General features: G+C 44.1%; 1 protein-coding gene across 2 annotated transcripts in view; it reads left to right on the top strand.

The window, feature by feature from the left end:
- Window positions 1-14,546, top strand: part of PTPRB (protein tyrosine phosphatase receptor type B) — a 108,917-nt gene extending 94,371 nt beyond the window's left edge. For both annotated transcript variants that reach the window (XM_060245065.1, XM_060245066.1), the window contains 2 exons: window positions 4,480-4,600; window positions 14,060-14,546. In XM_060245065.1, the coding sequence (XP_060101048.1) occupies window positions 4,480-4,600; window positions 14,060-14,082 (144 nt within the window). In that variant the 3' untranslated portion in view covers window positions 14,083-14,546. The remainder of the gene's footprint in view (window positions 1-4,479; window positions 4,601-14,059) is intronic.
- The last annotated feature ends 4,182 nt before the right edge of the window (window positions 14,547-18,728 follow it).

Raw genomic sequence — 18,728 nt, 5'->3', positions numbered from 1 at the left:
TAAAGACTCCATTTTGTTTGTTGAAACAGCTGTTGGGCAGTGGAGACCTTGGAAAATATTATCCAAGCACTTTTCAGTCTGTTGGGATCTGGTGAAATTGATGGGCTTTTATATATTTTTGTACATCTGAGAACCCCTTTTGGAAGACTTTACTGCCTCTATGTATAGGTTTAGAAACAGTGTTTTATTAGATATATTATATATGTTTATTATATATGTTTTATTAGATATATTATATATGTTTCCTATGGTTTCAACATCTTTGTGACTAATTATCATGTACCTTTAATTATACTACATGTCATTACGTGAGATGTCTTTTCTGCTTACTGTACCTTGGTGATTCACAGGGCCCTTTTCATTGTTTGTTTCTAACAGAAAGTGAGTGGGCAACAGTGGGTGGGAGAGAGGAGTGGGCCCAGTCAATGGCATGCAAGTTCTCTTGAGTGGTGGTTGATGGGCCAACACTGATGGAGTGCACACCACAGCCAATGGGAACGCCAGATTTGGCCAGTTCCATTAGAGAATTATTAACTATTATTCTAAATGTTTCTAATAGTTCAAATGTTTTAAAAAAATTTTGAATGTTTGATGAGTTGGGGACCCTGATCAGGTGGAAAGGTAGCATCAAAATATTTTAAATTAAAAATAATTTTTAAAACCCTAAAGGTCTTTTGTCCACTCAATCTCTGACCATAGCTTCTCCTGTCTGCTGGCTTTGTCTGAAGTTATTCTTCAACACCTACTTGTGCTTGATGTTTCACTTCTTTTTTATGTCTCTTCTACCCCTTTTCCCACCAGATCAGCCTCACCTGATTCCTTTATCATCAAAATGTCTCTTTTTCTTATCACTCTTCCTGTACATTGCCCCATGCACATATGCACTTCCTGCCAGCAACATATAAGCCCTCTGTGAGGTTTTCCCAGCTCCACTTTTTTCTTTTCCCTTCCCTTCCTCAGATTCCCACCCCCCTCCTTTTTAGACCTCTTCCTAAGAAACATTTGACCAGGGGGTCTGATTCTATGGGCCCCCAGAAGGAGGTGCCCCCATCCTCCTTTGTTTCCACCCATCCTTCCCTCCCGTTGGTGGCTTTCAGATTTCCTCATACCCTGTCCAGTTTCCTTCAGCTATTCTGCATCTGAACTTCCAAATCTTGAACTTATTCTTGTCTTTTTGTACCATGCTGAGTTATTATGCAATCTCTATGGATGTTTAGTCATCAGGGCCTTAAGTGTGACACTGGCATTTCTTCTTTTCACTCTCTTGGGACAAGCACTACTTGGACATGTGATTGATTCTGTTACCTTTCTTAGTCACTTTTTTAACCCTTTACTATACAAACAGGGATGGGCTTGCTGCTGATAAAGCACAGCAGCAGTGAGGCTTCCACAGGGCGGGTTTCCCAGTTTCCTTGTCCTAGTGTATGAACTGCAGCCACCACCCTTCCCTGGACCACCAGAGTTTTTGCAATTTTTTAAAATTGGTTCTAAAATATTGTTATATCTATGTAACATCATACCAAGATGTGTACCAAGTTCTCTGAATTCCCAGCTTTCATTTAAAGAAAAAAAGTATCTAGCCCCTTCCATTGCGGAGATATGCTTTTCTGGTTGTATCTCTGCAACGGATGAAGCTGGAGACTTGATTTTTAAAAAACTGAAAGCTGGGAATTCAGGTAACCTGATACAATCCTGGTATAGCATATAATGGTATATTAGTGCCATTTTTTAAAAAGCCAAGTGGTGGTATGGGGAGGTGCCAGGGTTGGGGGAAACGGCTGCCGTGTGGTTGGGAGAATCCAATTTTGCTGACCCACACACTAGCCATCCAAGCTTTATTGTGATCTTTCCCAAAACTGAGGAGCAAAGCAGGTTTGGAAAAGATCAAAGATATCTGAGGAAACATCAGGAGGTACATGAAGCATGGAAGGAAACACTTCCCAAAAACACCAAACCTGCCCCAAAATAGCCAGCACACGCAGGATTATTTTCCTGGTTGCCATGCTGGTTCTCTGTCTTCACCCAAAAACATTGCTACTCTGCCTCTCCAACCTGTACAGTAGGGAAGGAAGGGAATGGGCATCTGTCACTACTGAAATTTAATTACTTGTTTTTTCAGTGAGAGCAACTTGGTTGCTATAAAGTAATTAGGCAATTCTTACATAACTGTCATCTCACAATAAACACAGCCCTTTACAATGGAATTTTCTCCAGCTTTGACCAAATGCCCATTTCACTATCTGTTTATGCAGACAGTAATTTAGACTTCAGACAGACAATTAGCAATTCCCCCTCCCCATGGGTGAAATAGTGTTGATATTTTCAGAGCATTAGGCTTAGTGAGGGAGATGACAGTACAAAAGATGAGACATGCTTAGCTCTGTGTATGAATGTTCAGAAAACTAACAGACAAACAAGCAGAGCTAAAGGAGGATGAAGAGCTGGGGATGCAGATACTTATCTGTGAGCTGATTACTTAGAAGCTACAAGGTCAGTGGCATAACCACTAAAGTGTGCTCTATTTATTTACCAAGTGGATCCTGCCATAATTTACGGTAAATTTTGGAGGAAGGTTCAGTCTTCTTCCAGCCTGTTGTACACAACTGGTAATAAAATGAGAGAAGGTGTAATAGGTAAAAAGACTGCAGATTTATCCCTGCCCTTCTCTCTGAATCAGAGACTCAGAGCAGCTTACAATCTTCTAGATCTTCTCCCACCCCAACAGACACCGTGTGAGGTGGGTGGGGCTGAGAGGGCTCTCACAGCAACTGCCCTTTCAAGGACAACTCCTGCGATAAAGCTATGGCTAACCCAAGGCCATTCCAGCAGCTGTAAGTGGAGGAGTGGGGAATCAAACCCTGTTCTCCCAGATAAGTGTCCGCACACTTAACCACTACACCAAACTGGCTCTCGGGAACAATAGAACTAAGGGACAGGTCATTACAGCTCAGTGCTGCAGTAACCAACTATAGATTTGCAGCCCCTTCTTAGTATAACTCCATCCCACAAAGCTGATAAGGATTTCTTTTCCCTTGCACTCAGACTGTTACAATGACACAACAACTGTTTTAGGAGACTCTAGTTTTCTATAGAATTTGCCAGCCTACAATGGTATACAAATATGTAGATTATGTATTATAGTCCTCTATTACAATCAATGTTTCCTCTAAGCCATGGTGTCTTGTGAGCAAACATTCTACTTTGTGAGCTCCTGGCATTAAAAGTTGTGAGCTACTGCATAAATTAGTGTGCTCCGGGTCAATTTTCCTGAGCTAAGTCAAAAATGTGTGAGCTGGAGGCTAAAAATCTGTGAGCTTGCTCACGCTAACTCACCTTAGTGGGAACACTGATTACAATACAGGAACTGTTGCTATGAAGTGTTAAACCTCCTAATGTTTGAAAGTGTTACAGTGCTTCAATATAGGTCTTTGGAATTTTTCTGAATGAAAGAATTCTAACAAGTAATCATTAATTATCACTGAAACAAGTTAATCTATGCTGGCAATACAAATGATTGTAACTATAGAAGAGGCACTGTAAGCAATAGGTTGTCATTAGATCAAAAGATATTTGGATATAATTTGGCTTTTTTCTTTGACTATGCTGGAAATTCAGCACACTAGAAGCATTTGAACTAGAAAATGCAGTTTATCATGATTTGAATGGAACTAGCTAAAAGGTCTATGCAAACATAAGTCCCACTGTATCCCACTGTATACTTAGAAGAAAGTGTTCCTAAAATTGCAGCCTAAGAAACCTCCTTGTTGACCAACTTAGTTTTATTCAGAACATAAGCTTTCATGTGCTCTAAGCACACTTCATCAGACAAGGAATCTGGCATAGTGAGCAGAGCCACACATAGCTAGTAGACAGTGGCTCAGAATGCAAAATGGTACAGATTTAAGATCCAGTGACAGAATAGTAAAATTATCTGGTAGGCAGTGGTTTAGAATGCAAAATGGTACAAATATAAGATCCAATGACAGAATAGTAAAATCAACAAATTAAGCAAATCTTTGATCTGAGTAGCATGAGCATGCGAAAGCAACAAAACAGTACTATGTCAAAATGTGAGTGTCTGTTAATGACTCTATTGTTATAAACCTGGGCCAAAAGGAAGGAATTTCTATCTGTGCATATAATTTTCCTTTTATAAGCTAGCGCTTACAGTACTTCTGTGGTCAATATGCTATAGACCACATTTTGATCTTGCAGGCTAGCAATTGAAAACCAGGTGATGTGAGTCCCATCACCTGACTGAGGGGAAAACTAGCAAATCTTATTCCTGCAATAAAATTATTTCTTATGGGGGAATTCTCATCTCTAATAGCTGGCACAACAATTTTATGCTAATAGACACAAGAAAATGCAGATCACTTTTTGGGCAATACTATATAAGCTGTTATAAAAAGACCGGAAGAAACATGTGTTTCTTTGCTGGTTATATCCTTTTTGACACTTTCTTTTCCCTCTTTGCAGTGCCAGTATGTATACTTGCATCAGTGTGTTAGAGATGTCCTAAGAGCAAGAAAGTTACGTAGTGAACAGGAAAACCCCTTGTTCCCAATATACGAAAATGTGAATCCAGAGTACCACAGAGGTAAGGTTGGCTTTAATAATTGTTAAGATAAGAAATCAATTATAGCCATAAGCATTTACCTTGGTTAATTTTCCTCTGTTCTGGCTTCCTTTTGCTCCCTGCTCCTTTTTGTATCTGCTAGGTATGGAATCCAGAGGTGTCGAACTCATTTGTTATGAGGGCCGGATCTGACATAAATGAGACCTTGTTGGGCCGAGCCATGTCAAGCTGGGCCGTATGTGTACCTATTTAGGATTAGGTAGCAGAAATATAAACTTTATAAAGGACGCAGACAAACACAATTTTTTTAAAAGCCTTCAAATAAAACATGGTTAAACCATTAGCACTCATTGGTCTTAAGGAAGTTTTCTTTGTATCTCTCCCATGGGATCCAGGGAACTGGGCAAAGGAATGGAAGATTGGAAGCTCTTACTGTGAAGCTTCCTTCTCAATGGTCCTGGAGTGGGACAGTCCGAAACTGTTGGGAGTAGGCTCCTCCTCCGGAAACAGGGTCGTTGATCGTTTGATCCATCCTGGGGGAGGGGCCGCTCCGTTGGAAACTCTCCAATCCATAGAAAAGCCATGCTCCCCCATCAGTAGAATTCTATAAAACAAACTCTGCATCATGGTAACAAACCACTCAGAGACCATAATGATGCAACGCCATTTTAATAACTGCAACAGCAGAAATAACTGCAAATAATAAGAAACTTCCACTACCAGTGCCCCAGCACCTCCCACAACCAAGCTCCCACAGCTACCAGCCTGGAGCAAGGTACAACACTGGGTGGGATGGACCGTCCCACTCCAGGACCACCAAGAAGGAAGCTTCACGGTAAGAGCTTCCAATCTTCTGTTCTCTGGTGGTCCCTGGTAGTGGGACGGTCCGAAACTGTTGGGACATACAAAAGCAATATGTACCCCGGCCAGGAACCACTACATTTAGTGTATAACCTGTTGTAGCACCCTGCAGCCAAAAGCCGCTTCAGTGGATGCCCACCTATCCACCTTGTAATGCCTAGTGAACGAATGAGCAGAACTCCAGGTGGCTGCCCTACAAATGCCTTCCAGGGACGAGAAGGACCTGTACACTGCTGAAGTGGCCGCTCCCCATAAGGAATGAGGCGTAATTCCTCCCGGAGGCTCTAACTCTGATGCCGTGTATGCTGCAGAAATACATTGCCCCAACCATCTGCTCAGGGTCGAAGAAGTAACTGGTTTTCCCGGAGAGGGCGAACTAAAGGAAACATACAAGGACTCTGACCTCGTAAAGTCCTTGGCTTAACATCTAATTTATGCCACTCCCTTTTCTTCTCATGTTTGGGATTGGGACAGAATGAGGGTAATACCAAGTCCTGAGACTGGTGAAAAACTGAATTCACTTTAGGAATAAATGTTGGATCAGGTCTCAACACTACCCTGTCCTCATGAAAGGTACAAAGATCTTTATCCACGGACAGAGCCTGCAACTCAGATACCCTGCGGGCAGAGGTAATCCCTACTAAAAACAGCGTTTTAAGGGTAAGATCCTTCAGGCTACAAGTAGCCATGGGCTCAAAAGGTGCATGACATAACGCCTTCAGCACCACATTTTACTTCCATGTAGGAAACCTATGTGCAGTAGGGGGATTCAACAGAGCCACCCCCCCTCAAAAAACGCTTAACATGCGGATGCAATGTCAAGGAACCCCCTTTTTTAGCTCCATGAACAGCAGAAATAGCTGCCACCTGCCTATGAAGAGTATTAGTAGCCAACCCTTTATTCAGGCCCTCTTGAAAGAACAGCAGCAGCTTCCGAACTGGTAACTTTAAGGGCTCCCAACCCCTTTCCACGCACCAGCTGGAAAAGACACTCCAAGTGTTATTATACACCCGAGTGGTAGAACATTTTCTGGATGCCAACATAGTGTCAATCACAGATTTGTCAAACCCCAACTTAACTAACTGCGACCACTCAACCTCCACGCAGTTAACTGTAACATGTCCGGCTGAGGATGGCAAACTGTCCCTTATCTCAGCAACGTCTCGGCTTCTCCGTCGACAGCCTCATGAGGTCTTGAAACCACCCCCGTCTTGGCCAGAAGGGAGCAACCAGGACCAGCTCCGCTGTTTGCTGAAGAATCTTGTGAACCAACCGGGGAATCAGCTGCAGTGGTGGGAAGGCGTACAGAAGACCATCCGGCCAGTCGCAGTTGAGAGCGTCTACGGCCTCCTCCTGATCGTCCTTGTTTGGCAAAAAACCATCGCACTTGACGATTGTTCGCGGTCGCAAATAAATCCACAGTCACTCTTCCTTATCTGCGCTGAAGAGACTGGAACACCGCCTTGTCCAGCGACCATTCCGTCTGATCCAGCCTCTGTCTGCTGAGCCAATCTGCCAGCCTGTTGTCCTTCCCAGCTACATGAATCGCCTTTATGGTTAGCAGATACTTCTCTGCCCACTCCACCAAGCTGTTGGCCTCGCTGCACAGTTTCCTGATTCTGGTCCCGCCTTGCTGGTTGACATAAGCTTTGGCTGTCACGTTGTCTGTCTTTACTAACACGTGACTCCTCTGCAGCATCGTCTGAAAACGTAACAACCCCAGACGAATTGCCCTCAGCTCCAGCAGCTTGATGCTCTGTTGGGACTCCATCAAGGACCACTGACCTTGAATAATCATCCCTTGAGAATGCACTACCCAACCGAACAGGCTGGAGTCTGTAGTCACCACTATCCTCTGTGGCTCCTTCATTGATACCCCTTGCTGAAAACGGGATGGTTCCAGCCACCACTGAAGTTGTGTCCACAGCGCCGGTGGAAGAAACACTAGCTTGTGCAGCTTGCAGGCTATCACATGCTGATAAGGGACCAGGAAGCATTGTAAGGGCCGTAGGTGGAAACGCGCCCAAGATAGTACATCCTGGCATGACACCAGAACCCCTAAAAGCTTTGCTAGAGTCATCACAGGCACCCGATTCAGGGACAATACCTCCTCCAACAAGGATCTGAGGTTCACCTGTTGTATTTCCGACAAAAACACTTTGTGCCTCTGAGTATTGATCAGGACACCCAGATGCACTATCTCTTGCATTGGAGTAAGGTTGACCACGAAACCATGGTCCTGCAGTATTTGAATTGTCCGATTGGTGTCCTCCAGACTCTGCTGGAAGGAAGGGGCCCTGACCAAGAGTTCGTCCAGGTATGGATGAAGAGCCACGCCCCCCATCCATAAATGAGCCACCAACGCCACCAAGATCTTTGTAAACACTCGCAGGGAAGACTTGCGCCCAAACGGCAAAGCCTGGTACTGGAAGTGCTTCCCGTCATAGGCAAACCTGAGGAACCGTCTGTGATTTGGTCGAATGGGAGTATGCAAATTTGCCTCGGACAGATCGATGGACGTCAGGTATTCTCGTTCTTGAACTGCCAATAGAATGAAACGCAAAGTCTCCATCTGAAACTTTTTGGTTCTCATAAATCGATTTAACCACTTCAAGTCTAGAATGGCCCGGTCATCGCCATTCTTCTTTGGCACCAAGAATAAAATGGAATACACCCCTTGACCCCTCTGAGTCACAGGTACGGGTTCTATGGCCCTGATGTCCAGTAGATGTTGGATGGCACACAACATCCCCTGGTGCGTGGTCAAGTCTTGTTTTCTTGGCACTGAATGAAACCTCCGACATGGGAAAGATTCCAGTTCTAACGCATAGCCCTTGGATACCGTGTCTATCACCCATTGGTCTGCCACCGACACCCTCCATCAGTCTGCAAAAAACTGTAGCCGCCCCAATAGGAAGCAGCTCTGGATTTCTGGCATAGTCATTGTGACCCTCTCTTTTTGGAGTCACCTTTGTTTCCCTTGTCGCTTCGGCTAGGGAAGGATTTAGCATCCCGACTGCAAGACTGCCACTTCCCTCGAAAAGGCTTAAAACCCAAAGGCCAGGAAAATTTTTTGGAGTCCCGAGAGGGCTGGAAGGATTTCTTGGACTTAAAATCCTTCCTCTTGGAAGGCAAGACTTTCTTTTTGTCCTTCCCCTCAGTCAGAAGCGTTCCAGTTCGTCCCCAAAGAAACTAACACCTTTGAATGGTACAGCTGCCAGTCTAGCCTGTGCAGCTGCATCCGCATCCCAATTCCTGAGCCAAACGTTCCTGCACGCTGCCACACTGCAAGCCACTGCCCTTACGGACAACTGCATTGCGTCTAGGGTCACATCTGCAATAAATGCTGTGCCCAAGGCTGTTTTATTAAGCTCATCCTTGAATTCCTTTGGCGCATCACTATCTGCTAAGGGCAAATTGGACACCCAGATATATACTGCGCACGCATACAGCGACCCCGCTGAAGATGCCTGGATGGACCAAGCCGAGGCTTCAAAGTCCTTTCGTAATGCCTGTTCCATCCGTCTATCACAGGCATCCTTGGGTAGCCCATCCGCATCCATGGGAAGCACTGATGTGGATAATAAACTATTTACAGGATCATCCACTACAGGCAATTTCAGCCGTTTAGTAGCCTCTGGACTCAACCCATACAGTTTGGAAAACAGATGTGGGCTAGATTTTGGCTTAGCCGGGTGTTCCCACTCTGCCTTAACAAGACTAAAAAACGGGGCAGGTAAGGGCACCCCAGTCTGAGAAACCCCCACCTTGGGCATCATCTTCCCTCAGCCTGCAGGCAGGTCAGGGACCAATTCTGCCTTCTCTCTGGGTGTGGCAGTAAAGTCCAGTTCCCTGAGGACCTTAGGGAGGAGTTTAGAATAATATTCCACAGGAAAGATCCTAGATTGCACTGAAGGAGCAGCCTCCTCCTCCTCAGAGAGCTCCCCTTCCTCTTTTGCAGAGGAGTCTACTGAAGAGTCAGGTTCCTCCTCCTCCTGAGAACTATCCCAGGGAGATACCCAATTTTGCTTTCTCTGGGTCTGTAGGAGCTGTGGCAATATCTAGAACTGCTTGTCTCTTCCTTTTCTGAGAGTGAGAAGGCACAGTAGAGCCTTGGGCAGGGGCAAACTCCTTGCTCAATTCTCTTCTTAATCAAGTGAGTAAATTAAGCTTGGCATTCTCTCCAGTTAAATCTGGTTCAGAATCCTCTCAATCTTTTTTGGAAGCGGATCCTGAGTACTTTGGGATGGAGAAATCACTGGTTGAACCTGTCTCACTAGTCTGTCCCCGTCCGTCAGCCATCTCAGCTATAGCAGAAGGCTGAAACGAAAGTGAAAGGGGAGAAAGAGAAGCCTCCATTACCAGGCTAACTGCCTGAAATGGCGACCCCTTCTGCGTAGTAAAGAACCACCCCCCCAGGCCACGCTAACCGCGCCTGAGTTGGAGAAGGCCTGCTATGGCATAAGCCTTCCCCCACTCCCCTTCTGGAGGGGTCCTGGGAAACGGCTGTAAGCTATCGGGTGGGCTTCCCTCATCCCAGCGGAGCCCATTCCAAGCAAAAAAAGCATTCCGCGCATCACAAAGAGCTTTCCCGCTCTCCCTCAGGCAGCTTACCACCTCCTTTCGAGTAGACACGCTGTCTGAGTGAGCTGCCAAGAGTTTTCCTGCTCTCGGCCATGCTGGACCTCGGTTGTCTGCAGTACACCTGCCGGTGCTGCGTGGGACCGCAAAGTTGGACTCGCCGCTTCCCCCCACCGCCTCAACAGGCTCAGGAGGGGCAACCTCGCTCTCCATGGCAGTCCCCAGGTGTGCTGCCTTTGTTGGGTAAAGCCCAACGCTGGCGGTAAAATGCTCTGCCTGCCGCCATTGCAACTGAAGAACAAGGTGGCAGAGACTTTCTCACGAGGAGACCTTGTTCTGCGGATCACTGTGCTCCGACGCACAACAAACACATCCTGTCTCGTAACAGGGCCGTTTGGACTGGAGAGTTTCCAATGGAGTGGTCCCTCCCCCAGGCCGGATCAAACGATCAACGACCCTGTTTCCAGAGGAGCCTACTCCCAACAGTTTCGGACCATCCCATTACCAGGGACCACCGGAGAAGTTCTGGTTCTTTCCTTCCTTTCCCAGGGGATCAGGAGGGGGAGGAGCTTCAGCCAATAGAAGTAAGAGAGGCTTGGCTCAGTAGCTCTACTGTGCAATTGAGAGAGCCTGGCAAAGCAAGCTGTACCCTCCCTCTTCCTCCCCAAGGGAGCAGCCTCGGCCAATGGAGACTTTGCTCTGTGCGATTGAGCAAGCCTGGCAAAGCAAGCTGTGATGCAGAAGGAAGCAAAAGAGAGGAAGAAAGAAGCAGATGACAGCCAATTGCTTGGGGGTCTGATAGGAGCCCTCCAGGGGCCTGATTTGGCCCCTAGACTGCATGTTTGACACCCCTGGTTTACACTGTGCCCCAGATTTCAGCAATATGACTGAACATGAGAAACAGTCCAGGGCTTTTTTTGTAGCAGAAACTCCTTTGCATATTAGACCACACACCCCTGATGTAGCCACTCCTCCTAGAGCTAACAGTAAGCCCTGTACTAAGAGCCCTGTAAGCTCTTGGAAGACTGGCTACTTCAGGAGTATGTGGCCTAATATGCAAAGGAGTTCATGCTACAAAAAAGCCGACAGTGGCTATAGCAACCCCCTCAGAACTACTCATTCTGTAACAGTTCTCTGTACCTAGCAAAATAGTCATTGGATTAATTCAAATTGAGATTTTCCACGTTAAAGTTCAGCCTGGGTCTCCTGTTGGAAACATTTATGGTAATATGCTATGTTAGGGTTACCATATTTTTAAAAGCAAAAGGAGGACATTTCCCAACTGACTACTTCAAACAAATGATCATTACGACAAATCTCATTTTAAATATCTGCTATTAGTTAAACTATAATTACTACCAACTAGGAATATTCTTAACCTTCCAACTCATAAAGAGGACATTTTCATAAGATTTTTTAAAGAGTCTGAAAGAGGATGGACACAAAAAAAGAAATGTCCTCTGGTATAGCTGGAAGAGGGGCTCCTACATTTCCCTCCACACCATTTCCCCTAGCCAACAACTCCAGAAGGGAGTTATTTGCATAATTTTGGAGCTGTATTAGCTCCCTGCCATGGCTGCTTTGCCCAAGATAAGTGTGGAGGGGGATGCAGTGGTCCCTCCTCTCCCTATGCTGTAATTCCAAAAAGAATCAGGCTCCTCCTACCAGTTTTTAAAATGTCACCCCCCTCCACTGCTATGTGCCTGCAGGGAACGCAGGTTGGCCCAAGGAATCCCAACATGACTTGCCCACAAATGTGTAGCTTGGCCCTTACATCCAGAAGGCATTGGTGCAGGTCTGGGAAGCAACAATGAGCACAAGCCACACCCATCATTTCTTTTTTCACCATTGCTGAGTATGATAGACCCTAGCAATGTTTAAACAACCTTGGTAGACAGTGGCACTCCAGTAGCCATTCAGGTCACTTGATCAGTGAACTGCCTCTGATTCCTTGTGCATATTGGACTGGGCTAGCATAAACATGTTGCAGAACTAAACATTTTAATTTCTATCAATATAATCTCGTTAAAGGTGGGAATCTGCTCTCCTCCATGAGATTTATTACTGTCCTCCAAATTGATGTGTATACCTTTGTATCTTCTGAAAAATCTAACCACCATCTATCACAGCTTTCCTCCCCCACCACCACCTTTAGTGTCATCTGCTAAACCATCTTTCAAGATTATAAATTTCCTGAAGAAGAGAGAATGTGCCTTGTTCCAATAAAATTCTGGGCATATATGTGATACAAAAAGCATGATCTTGTTAGGAATAAATGGGTTCCACATTCCTACTGCATTTGCTTGGCATCTTGTTCCAGTGTGTGGAAGGGTTTACAAAACACTCCTTTGCCATCCTAGAAAAATCTATGTAATCAAATCCTGTAATGGGTTCAAAATGCCACTTTGTAACTTCGATACTTTGCCCCCAATAAGTCTTTTTTTTTAGACTTGCAAATTTACAGATGCTTAACATATTTGGAAACCATTCTCAAGACTGGGTTCCCAAGGATGAAGGAATGGCTGTGAAATTTGTTTAAATCTATAGTTTAACTTCTCTTGTATATTCTACACATTGATAGCCTTTATGCAGCAGGGCTCCTGTGTCTGAAGCTGTCGTATGACAACCAGAAAACCCACAAATGAAGCTCTCCCCATCACTGTCTGAATGCTGGAAGGAGCTTCCCTATCTGAATTTCTGCTTTTCATATAGCTCTTAAAGACACAGGATTCCTGCCTTAAGAACTGGCAATCTGAGATGAACCCCCCACAGCCACTTTGCTCAGCACAACAGTACTTGTTGGTTATCTCAAACTTTGCTGTTCTGTCACGGTTCAGTCATGGGCTGTCTCTGTAGCTAGTCCAGCCTGTGGGAAAGTCTTCGAGAATAAATGAAGAAAGCCCTCTCTCTTTGGCAATAATGTAATGACTAAAAGACATGACTTTTTAAGAGAACCACTGAATTCTGTTAACGGCTTCTGTAGTCTGTTGGTTCTTAGAACAGAAGAATCTTATAAATGTTATGCATATGGCTTCTGACAGTTGATTTATAGTGTTGCCAACCTTCATGTAGGGTCCCGAGATCTCACAGAATTACAACTGCTCTCCAGTGATCAGTTGCTCTGCTCTACAGAGATCAGTGCCGTTAGACAAAACAGCAGTTTTGGAGGGAGGATCATATGGCATTATAGCCCACTGAGATCACTCCCCTCCCCATATCCCGCCCTTTGCAGGTTCCATGTCCCCCAAATCTCCAGGAATTATCCAACCCAGAGCAGGCAACCTTATTGATTTCATAGTTCAATGCTTTAAATTTGTGCTTTTAATATATTACCTGCCTTTGTTTCCAGTTGTCTAGGAGAAGGGTCTAAAATGTTTAAAATAAATATTAGTAAAAACTAGGGATGGGCATGAACCAAGAAAATGCGGCTCAGTTCATGGTTCAAGGCATGCCTGGTTCATGAATCACAAACCATCACAAACTTTTAGTGGCCAAATGAACTGGTTCAGTTCATGAAGTTTGTGACCTGCTAAAATGGCCCCCTGGGCATGCTAGAGACACAGACTTGCGAGGGCTCTCCAGCTGACTATTCTCTGCCTGCCCTCCAAGTTTGGTGAGGATTGGATTTATGGGGTCCTAGTTATAGCTCCCCAAAGAAGGTACCCCAAAAAAGTGTTTTCTAGGGATATAAACATGATTTCCCCAGAAAGCACTTTCCTAGGGCACCTTCTGGGGCAGAGGGCATAACTCAGACTCTGAATCTATGAACCCACACAAACCTCCACAGATTAAAAATTTGTGGAAAATTCATGCTGGTTGGCCTGCCATGAACTTCACTTTACAAACCACAAACCGGCCAAAATTTATCATGAACTTTAGTTTGTGAGCCAGTTTGTGCCCATTCCTAATAGAAACCAATCAATACATAATCTATACAGTGCCTTTCAAAAAACACATTGACTGGCTAAAATTTGAAACTTTTAAAATACCACTATATGTGTTTTCTAATTATAGCTTTTGCTTTGTTTTGTTTTCAGATGCTGTTTATTCAAGGCACTAAAGTTTTAACAGATTCCTGCTTTTTTGCAGCAAAATCTGTTAGCTTTTTCTTTAAATTAATTTTGTGCACTACAAAAATGCCAGACATGCCTGTTGATGCTGTGTGTAATTTATTGGTCTGGTGATTTTTTTAAAAAAAGCTATATAATTTAAATATAATAGATATTGTTGTATATAACTGTACTTTGATATTATGTATATATGTATTTTATCTATATTGTTTATATTATGCTTCAGATACTATTTTTCCATGTGAATGTTATTTTTGGTATAAACTATCTCAAGCTAGATAAGTAGTAAGACTTCTAACTAGGGTGAAATTTTAAAAACTGCAACAATAATCCTTTCATGCATAAGTGGGCTGTTGTCCTGATGCAGTCACTCCTTAGGGCTGTTCAGACGCACAGTATAATCAGTTGTCGCTGCTGTTTCATACCGGATTAAAAGTGGCTGATCAGACAGCAACATCTGCCTTCCGGAATTAACTCATAGTAGCCCCCACCCCCCAATCCTTCTCGGAACTGGAGTATTTTGTTACCTGCTCCTTTGTGGTGTTTTTTGAGTTCTCCAGTTTCACCACATAGTTTCCCCGTCTGGATAGTTCTCAACCAACTTCCGGATGTCTGAAGGCTGTCCCAGAGCAAAAGGAGCCTCAGACATCCGGTTTGCAGTCGCCATTTTTTTTTACTACTTAGCGATATGCGCATAACTGCATAACCACATAATGTTTTAACCTATGTGCATGCATGCATATGCACATAATGCACACATGTGCATAATGTGCATAAAAGTGGAGAAAAAAAGAACTGCATGGTGTCCTCATGTGGACGGCAGAAGACGATTTCACCGCGGAGTGATTTGAATTGCAGTATGGCAGTCTGATTGATAATATCCAGAACAAAGATATTCGGAACAGAACCGGGTCAGTTTAACACGGACTCAACACGCTGTGTGAACAGGGCCCTTGTGTGTGTGTGTTGAGGTTTGTGCTGCACATGGGAGCCGTGAATGCATGGGGACTTCCTTTTCCGCATGAGTGGAAAATGCAAAAATATGTACTTGGATAATGGAATAGCCCACTCTTGATGAGAATTTCATGTTCATATTTTCAGATTTCTCAAAATATTTGGGTTTTTTTGTTTTTTCATCTATAAATTAGTTTTTTGCCCTCTATAAATTAGTTCTTAGCCCTCATAGTTGCAGAAATAGAGTACTGAAGAGCTGATGGGGGGCGCGGGGGACCCAAAGATGCCAAGTGCTGTATCAATTTAAAAAATGGAATAACTTCATGAAACCTGGAAACCTTTTTTTTGTTTGGTAGAATCAAAATACCTGAAGAAACAGGGCTGGATCCAGCCAGGCTTTTTACTCCCCTCCATACTACAGCCCTCATCCTACATTACTTTTGTCCATAGGCCCATAATCCCCAGCACTACATTTTTGGTGTTCAAAAGTGAGCCCCTTCTCCTTTTTCCACCAGAAGAAAAGCTGGTAGGATCCAAGCCATAGTTCTCTCTGCTGACTCTTGAAGGTTTAAACATTATCTCAAGCACAAGAAACATCCTGCATCAGTGAAAGTGAAGTGCTTGCACAACATGGGTCTGTTGTCATTCCTGTGCATCCTAAAATGCATCCTTCATTCTAAAATGACAGTCTTTCGCAACTCTGACAATAGCCAGATGCTTTAATCTGCTTTTATAAAGGTACAGTAATATGTTAGGTTAACAGGACCAGATGCGGGACATTAAAGCATTTAATTAAATCACACACTTGTTCTGTGGGACAGTAATAATAATAATAATTTTTAATTTATATCCCGCCCTCCCCGCCGAAACAGGCTCAGGGCGGCTTACATAACATAAAATATGGCATTACAGTAGTACAATAATAAAATACCCCAAAATACATAACAGTTATTCCTCAATTAAATATACAATTACATTAAAACCATCAATTTAAATGACAATTTAAAACCACAGATTAACTTGGTGCTACAATCTTAAAATAACCTAGCTTTGCATGACGATGGTACAATAATTCCACATTAAAAGGCCAGCTGGAAGAGGATGGTCTTGCAGGCCCAGCAGAACTGGTTAAGGTCCTGCAAGGCCCGTACCTCTTCTGGTAACTGGTTCCACCAGTGGAGAGCTGTAGCCGAGAAGGCCCTCTCCCTTGTCATTTTCAATTTGGCCTCCTTCGGCCCAGGGATTGTCAGCAGATTTTGCAAGCTAGATCTCAGTACTCTCTGGGGAATATATGGGGAGAGACGGTCCCTAAAGTAGGCAGGTCCTCGGCCATATAGGGCATTAAAGGTAATAACCAGCACCTTGTAATGAATCTGGTACACAATTGGCAGCCAGTGCAGTTCCCGCAGCCTAGGCTGTATGTGCTCCCACTTAGGGAGTCCCATTACAGTCTGGCCATCGCGTTCTGCACTAGCTGCACTTTCTGGGTTCAACACAGGGGCAGCCCCATGTAGAGGGCATTACAGTAGTCTAGCCTCGAGGTGACCATTGCATGGATCACTGTTGCCAGGTCATCACGCTCCAGGAAGGGAGCCAACTGCCTTGCCCGCCTCAGATGAAAAAAGGCGGATTTAGCAGTAAGGTGAGATTAAGTTGTTCACAGATGTAAGAATAACTTCACTTTCTGATTACAAAATGGATACGCAGCCAGACCTAAAAAGCATATGCAGTGAGTAAACATTTATAAAGCAAAGCAGTGCTAGAACAAGAATCTACTAGAGTTTGATAACAAAGTCTCAGATAAAAAAGACGAATGAGATTCTCTTAATCTAGTAAAGGTAACAAAGGCATCCATCTTCTCAGTTTTTGGATCACAAAGAGGAATGGCTTTGTGGGCAGAGAGAATGGATTGTAGTATATATTTTTCATGTTTTTCTGACAATTTGTACAGTAAGCATTGTAGACCAAAAAGTATGTGTGCGTGCTCATGTGTTCTCATGCATATATGACATGGTTGCCAACCTCTAGATGGGGCCTGGAGATCTCCTTGAATTTTAACTGATCCTCAGACAACAGAGATCAGTCCCCCTGGAGGAAATCCTCCACTAAAGGGTGGAAGGCAAAAAAAGAGGAGTACCTGGCTGGCTTCCTTGAGAATACCATTTCAAAACAAAGAGGCCACTGCAATGAAGGTTCTTAAGAGAGCTTTTTTTTACAAAAGAAAGAGATGCAGAGCAGCAGCTCGACAGGGGAATCAACAAGAGCATATTGCCTTCTATGTATGATGTACCATCCAGACATTTTGTTTGAAGGTAAGGCTGATTCATAGGGTTGCTAGCTCCAGGCTGGGAAATACCTGGTGATTTTGGGGGGTGGAGCCAGAGGGGGGTGGGATTTGGGGAGGGGAGGGACAGAGTATAATGCCATAGAGTCCACCTTCCAAAGCAGCCATTTTCTCCAGGTAAATCATCACCTGGAGCTCAGTTGTAATCCTAGGGATCTTCAGACACCACCTGCGAGTTAGCAAACCTACTGATTCACATGATCCAAAATGTTCCAAGTACACAGGGAATTCAAAGCACATTACAGAAGCCTGCATGATGAAGTGGTCGCCAAACAGATCTCATTGTAGGCCTGGGTGATTAGAGTGGAGCTTTTTATCCTCTTCTAATAACTATGGAAAACTGTGTGGACAATGAGCTGGAAGCAATTAGGTTAATTATCACTTTCACTCTTTTCAATTCTCAGCATGGTATAGTAGTTAGAGTGCTGGATTAAGATTTGGGAGGCCCAAATTTAAATCCCTGTTCTGCTGTGGAAGCTTGCTGGGTGACCTTGGGCCAATCACACACTCTCAGCCTAACCTACTTCACAGGGCTGTCATGTGTGGATAAAATGGAAGAGAGGAGAGCAATGTAAATTCCTAGTGTGATGGCTGTTACTACCTTAAGTGTTCAGTAACAACTTGGTATGATCTTCCCCACAGTTTTAACGCCAAAGAAATTCTCCAAGAACATGGTTTATTGAATGTTCCTTTGAGTACTCCAGTCTCCATGGCCTCTACAGAGGACACATTCTGTTCATATATACTCTATGGCCTCTGTGTTAGCAAAAAAACCCAAGCAGCACTGTTCAAACACACAGGGCAATCGCTCATTTGAACAGAAAATCAAAGTTAAATTTAGAATCATTTGTCTGTACTGGGAAAAAAGAAGTTGGGAGCCAGGACAATCCTCTTGTCACCAAGGAGACAGATGGAGCAGATGCTGCTTCATTTTTAGCACTTTACAGATCAGGTGTTTTGTTGCAACAAGCTGCATACCAGTGAAGAGCTGAGGAAATAAGCTCCCACAATGCTCCTGCAGAATGTATTTGTTTAAAACTTTTCTGTGCCACCTTTCCACCTAAACAGGATCAAACATCAAACCTTTAAGACATTTAAAACATTAAAGCAACATTCAAAATTAAGTATATTTATTTTATCCACAAACTGTTCACCAAAATGATCACAGCAAGCTGCAAAGCAGCCCAATTCCTCTAGACTAATTTCAATAGGCCACTGGACACCTGGAAGAGTTCTTCAGGTCTGCACTGTGTAGATGCAGTGGTAGAGGAGAAATATTGGGTGCGATCAGACCGGCAGGTTGCCATGGCAGCATCCTGAGTCTGGAAAAGCTACTCA

The sequence above is a fragment of the Heteronotia binoei genome, chromosome 8 (assembly GCF_032191835.1).
Source record: "Heteronotia binoei isolate CCM8104 ecotype False Entrance Well chromosome 8, APGP_CSIRO_Hbin_v1, whole genome shotgun sequence".
Classification (NCBI taxonomy): domain Eukaryota; kingdom Metazoa; phylum Chordata; class Lepidosauria; order Squamata; family Gekkonidae; genus Heteronotia; species Heteronotia binoei.
The sequence above is the reverse complement of the archived record's forward strand: the minus strand, read 5'-3'. Positions and strand labels throughout refer to the sequence as shown.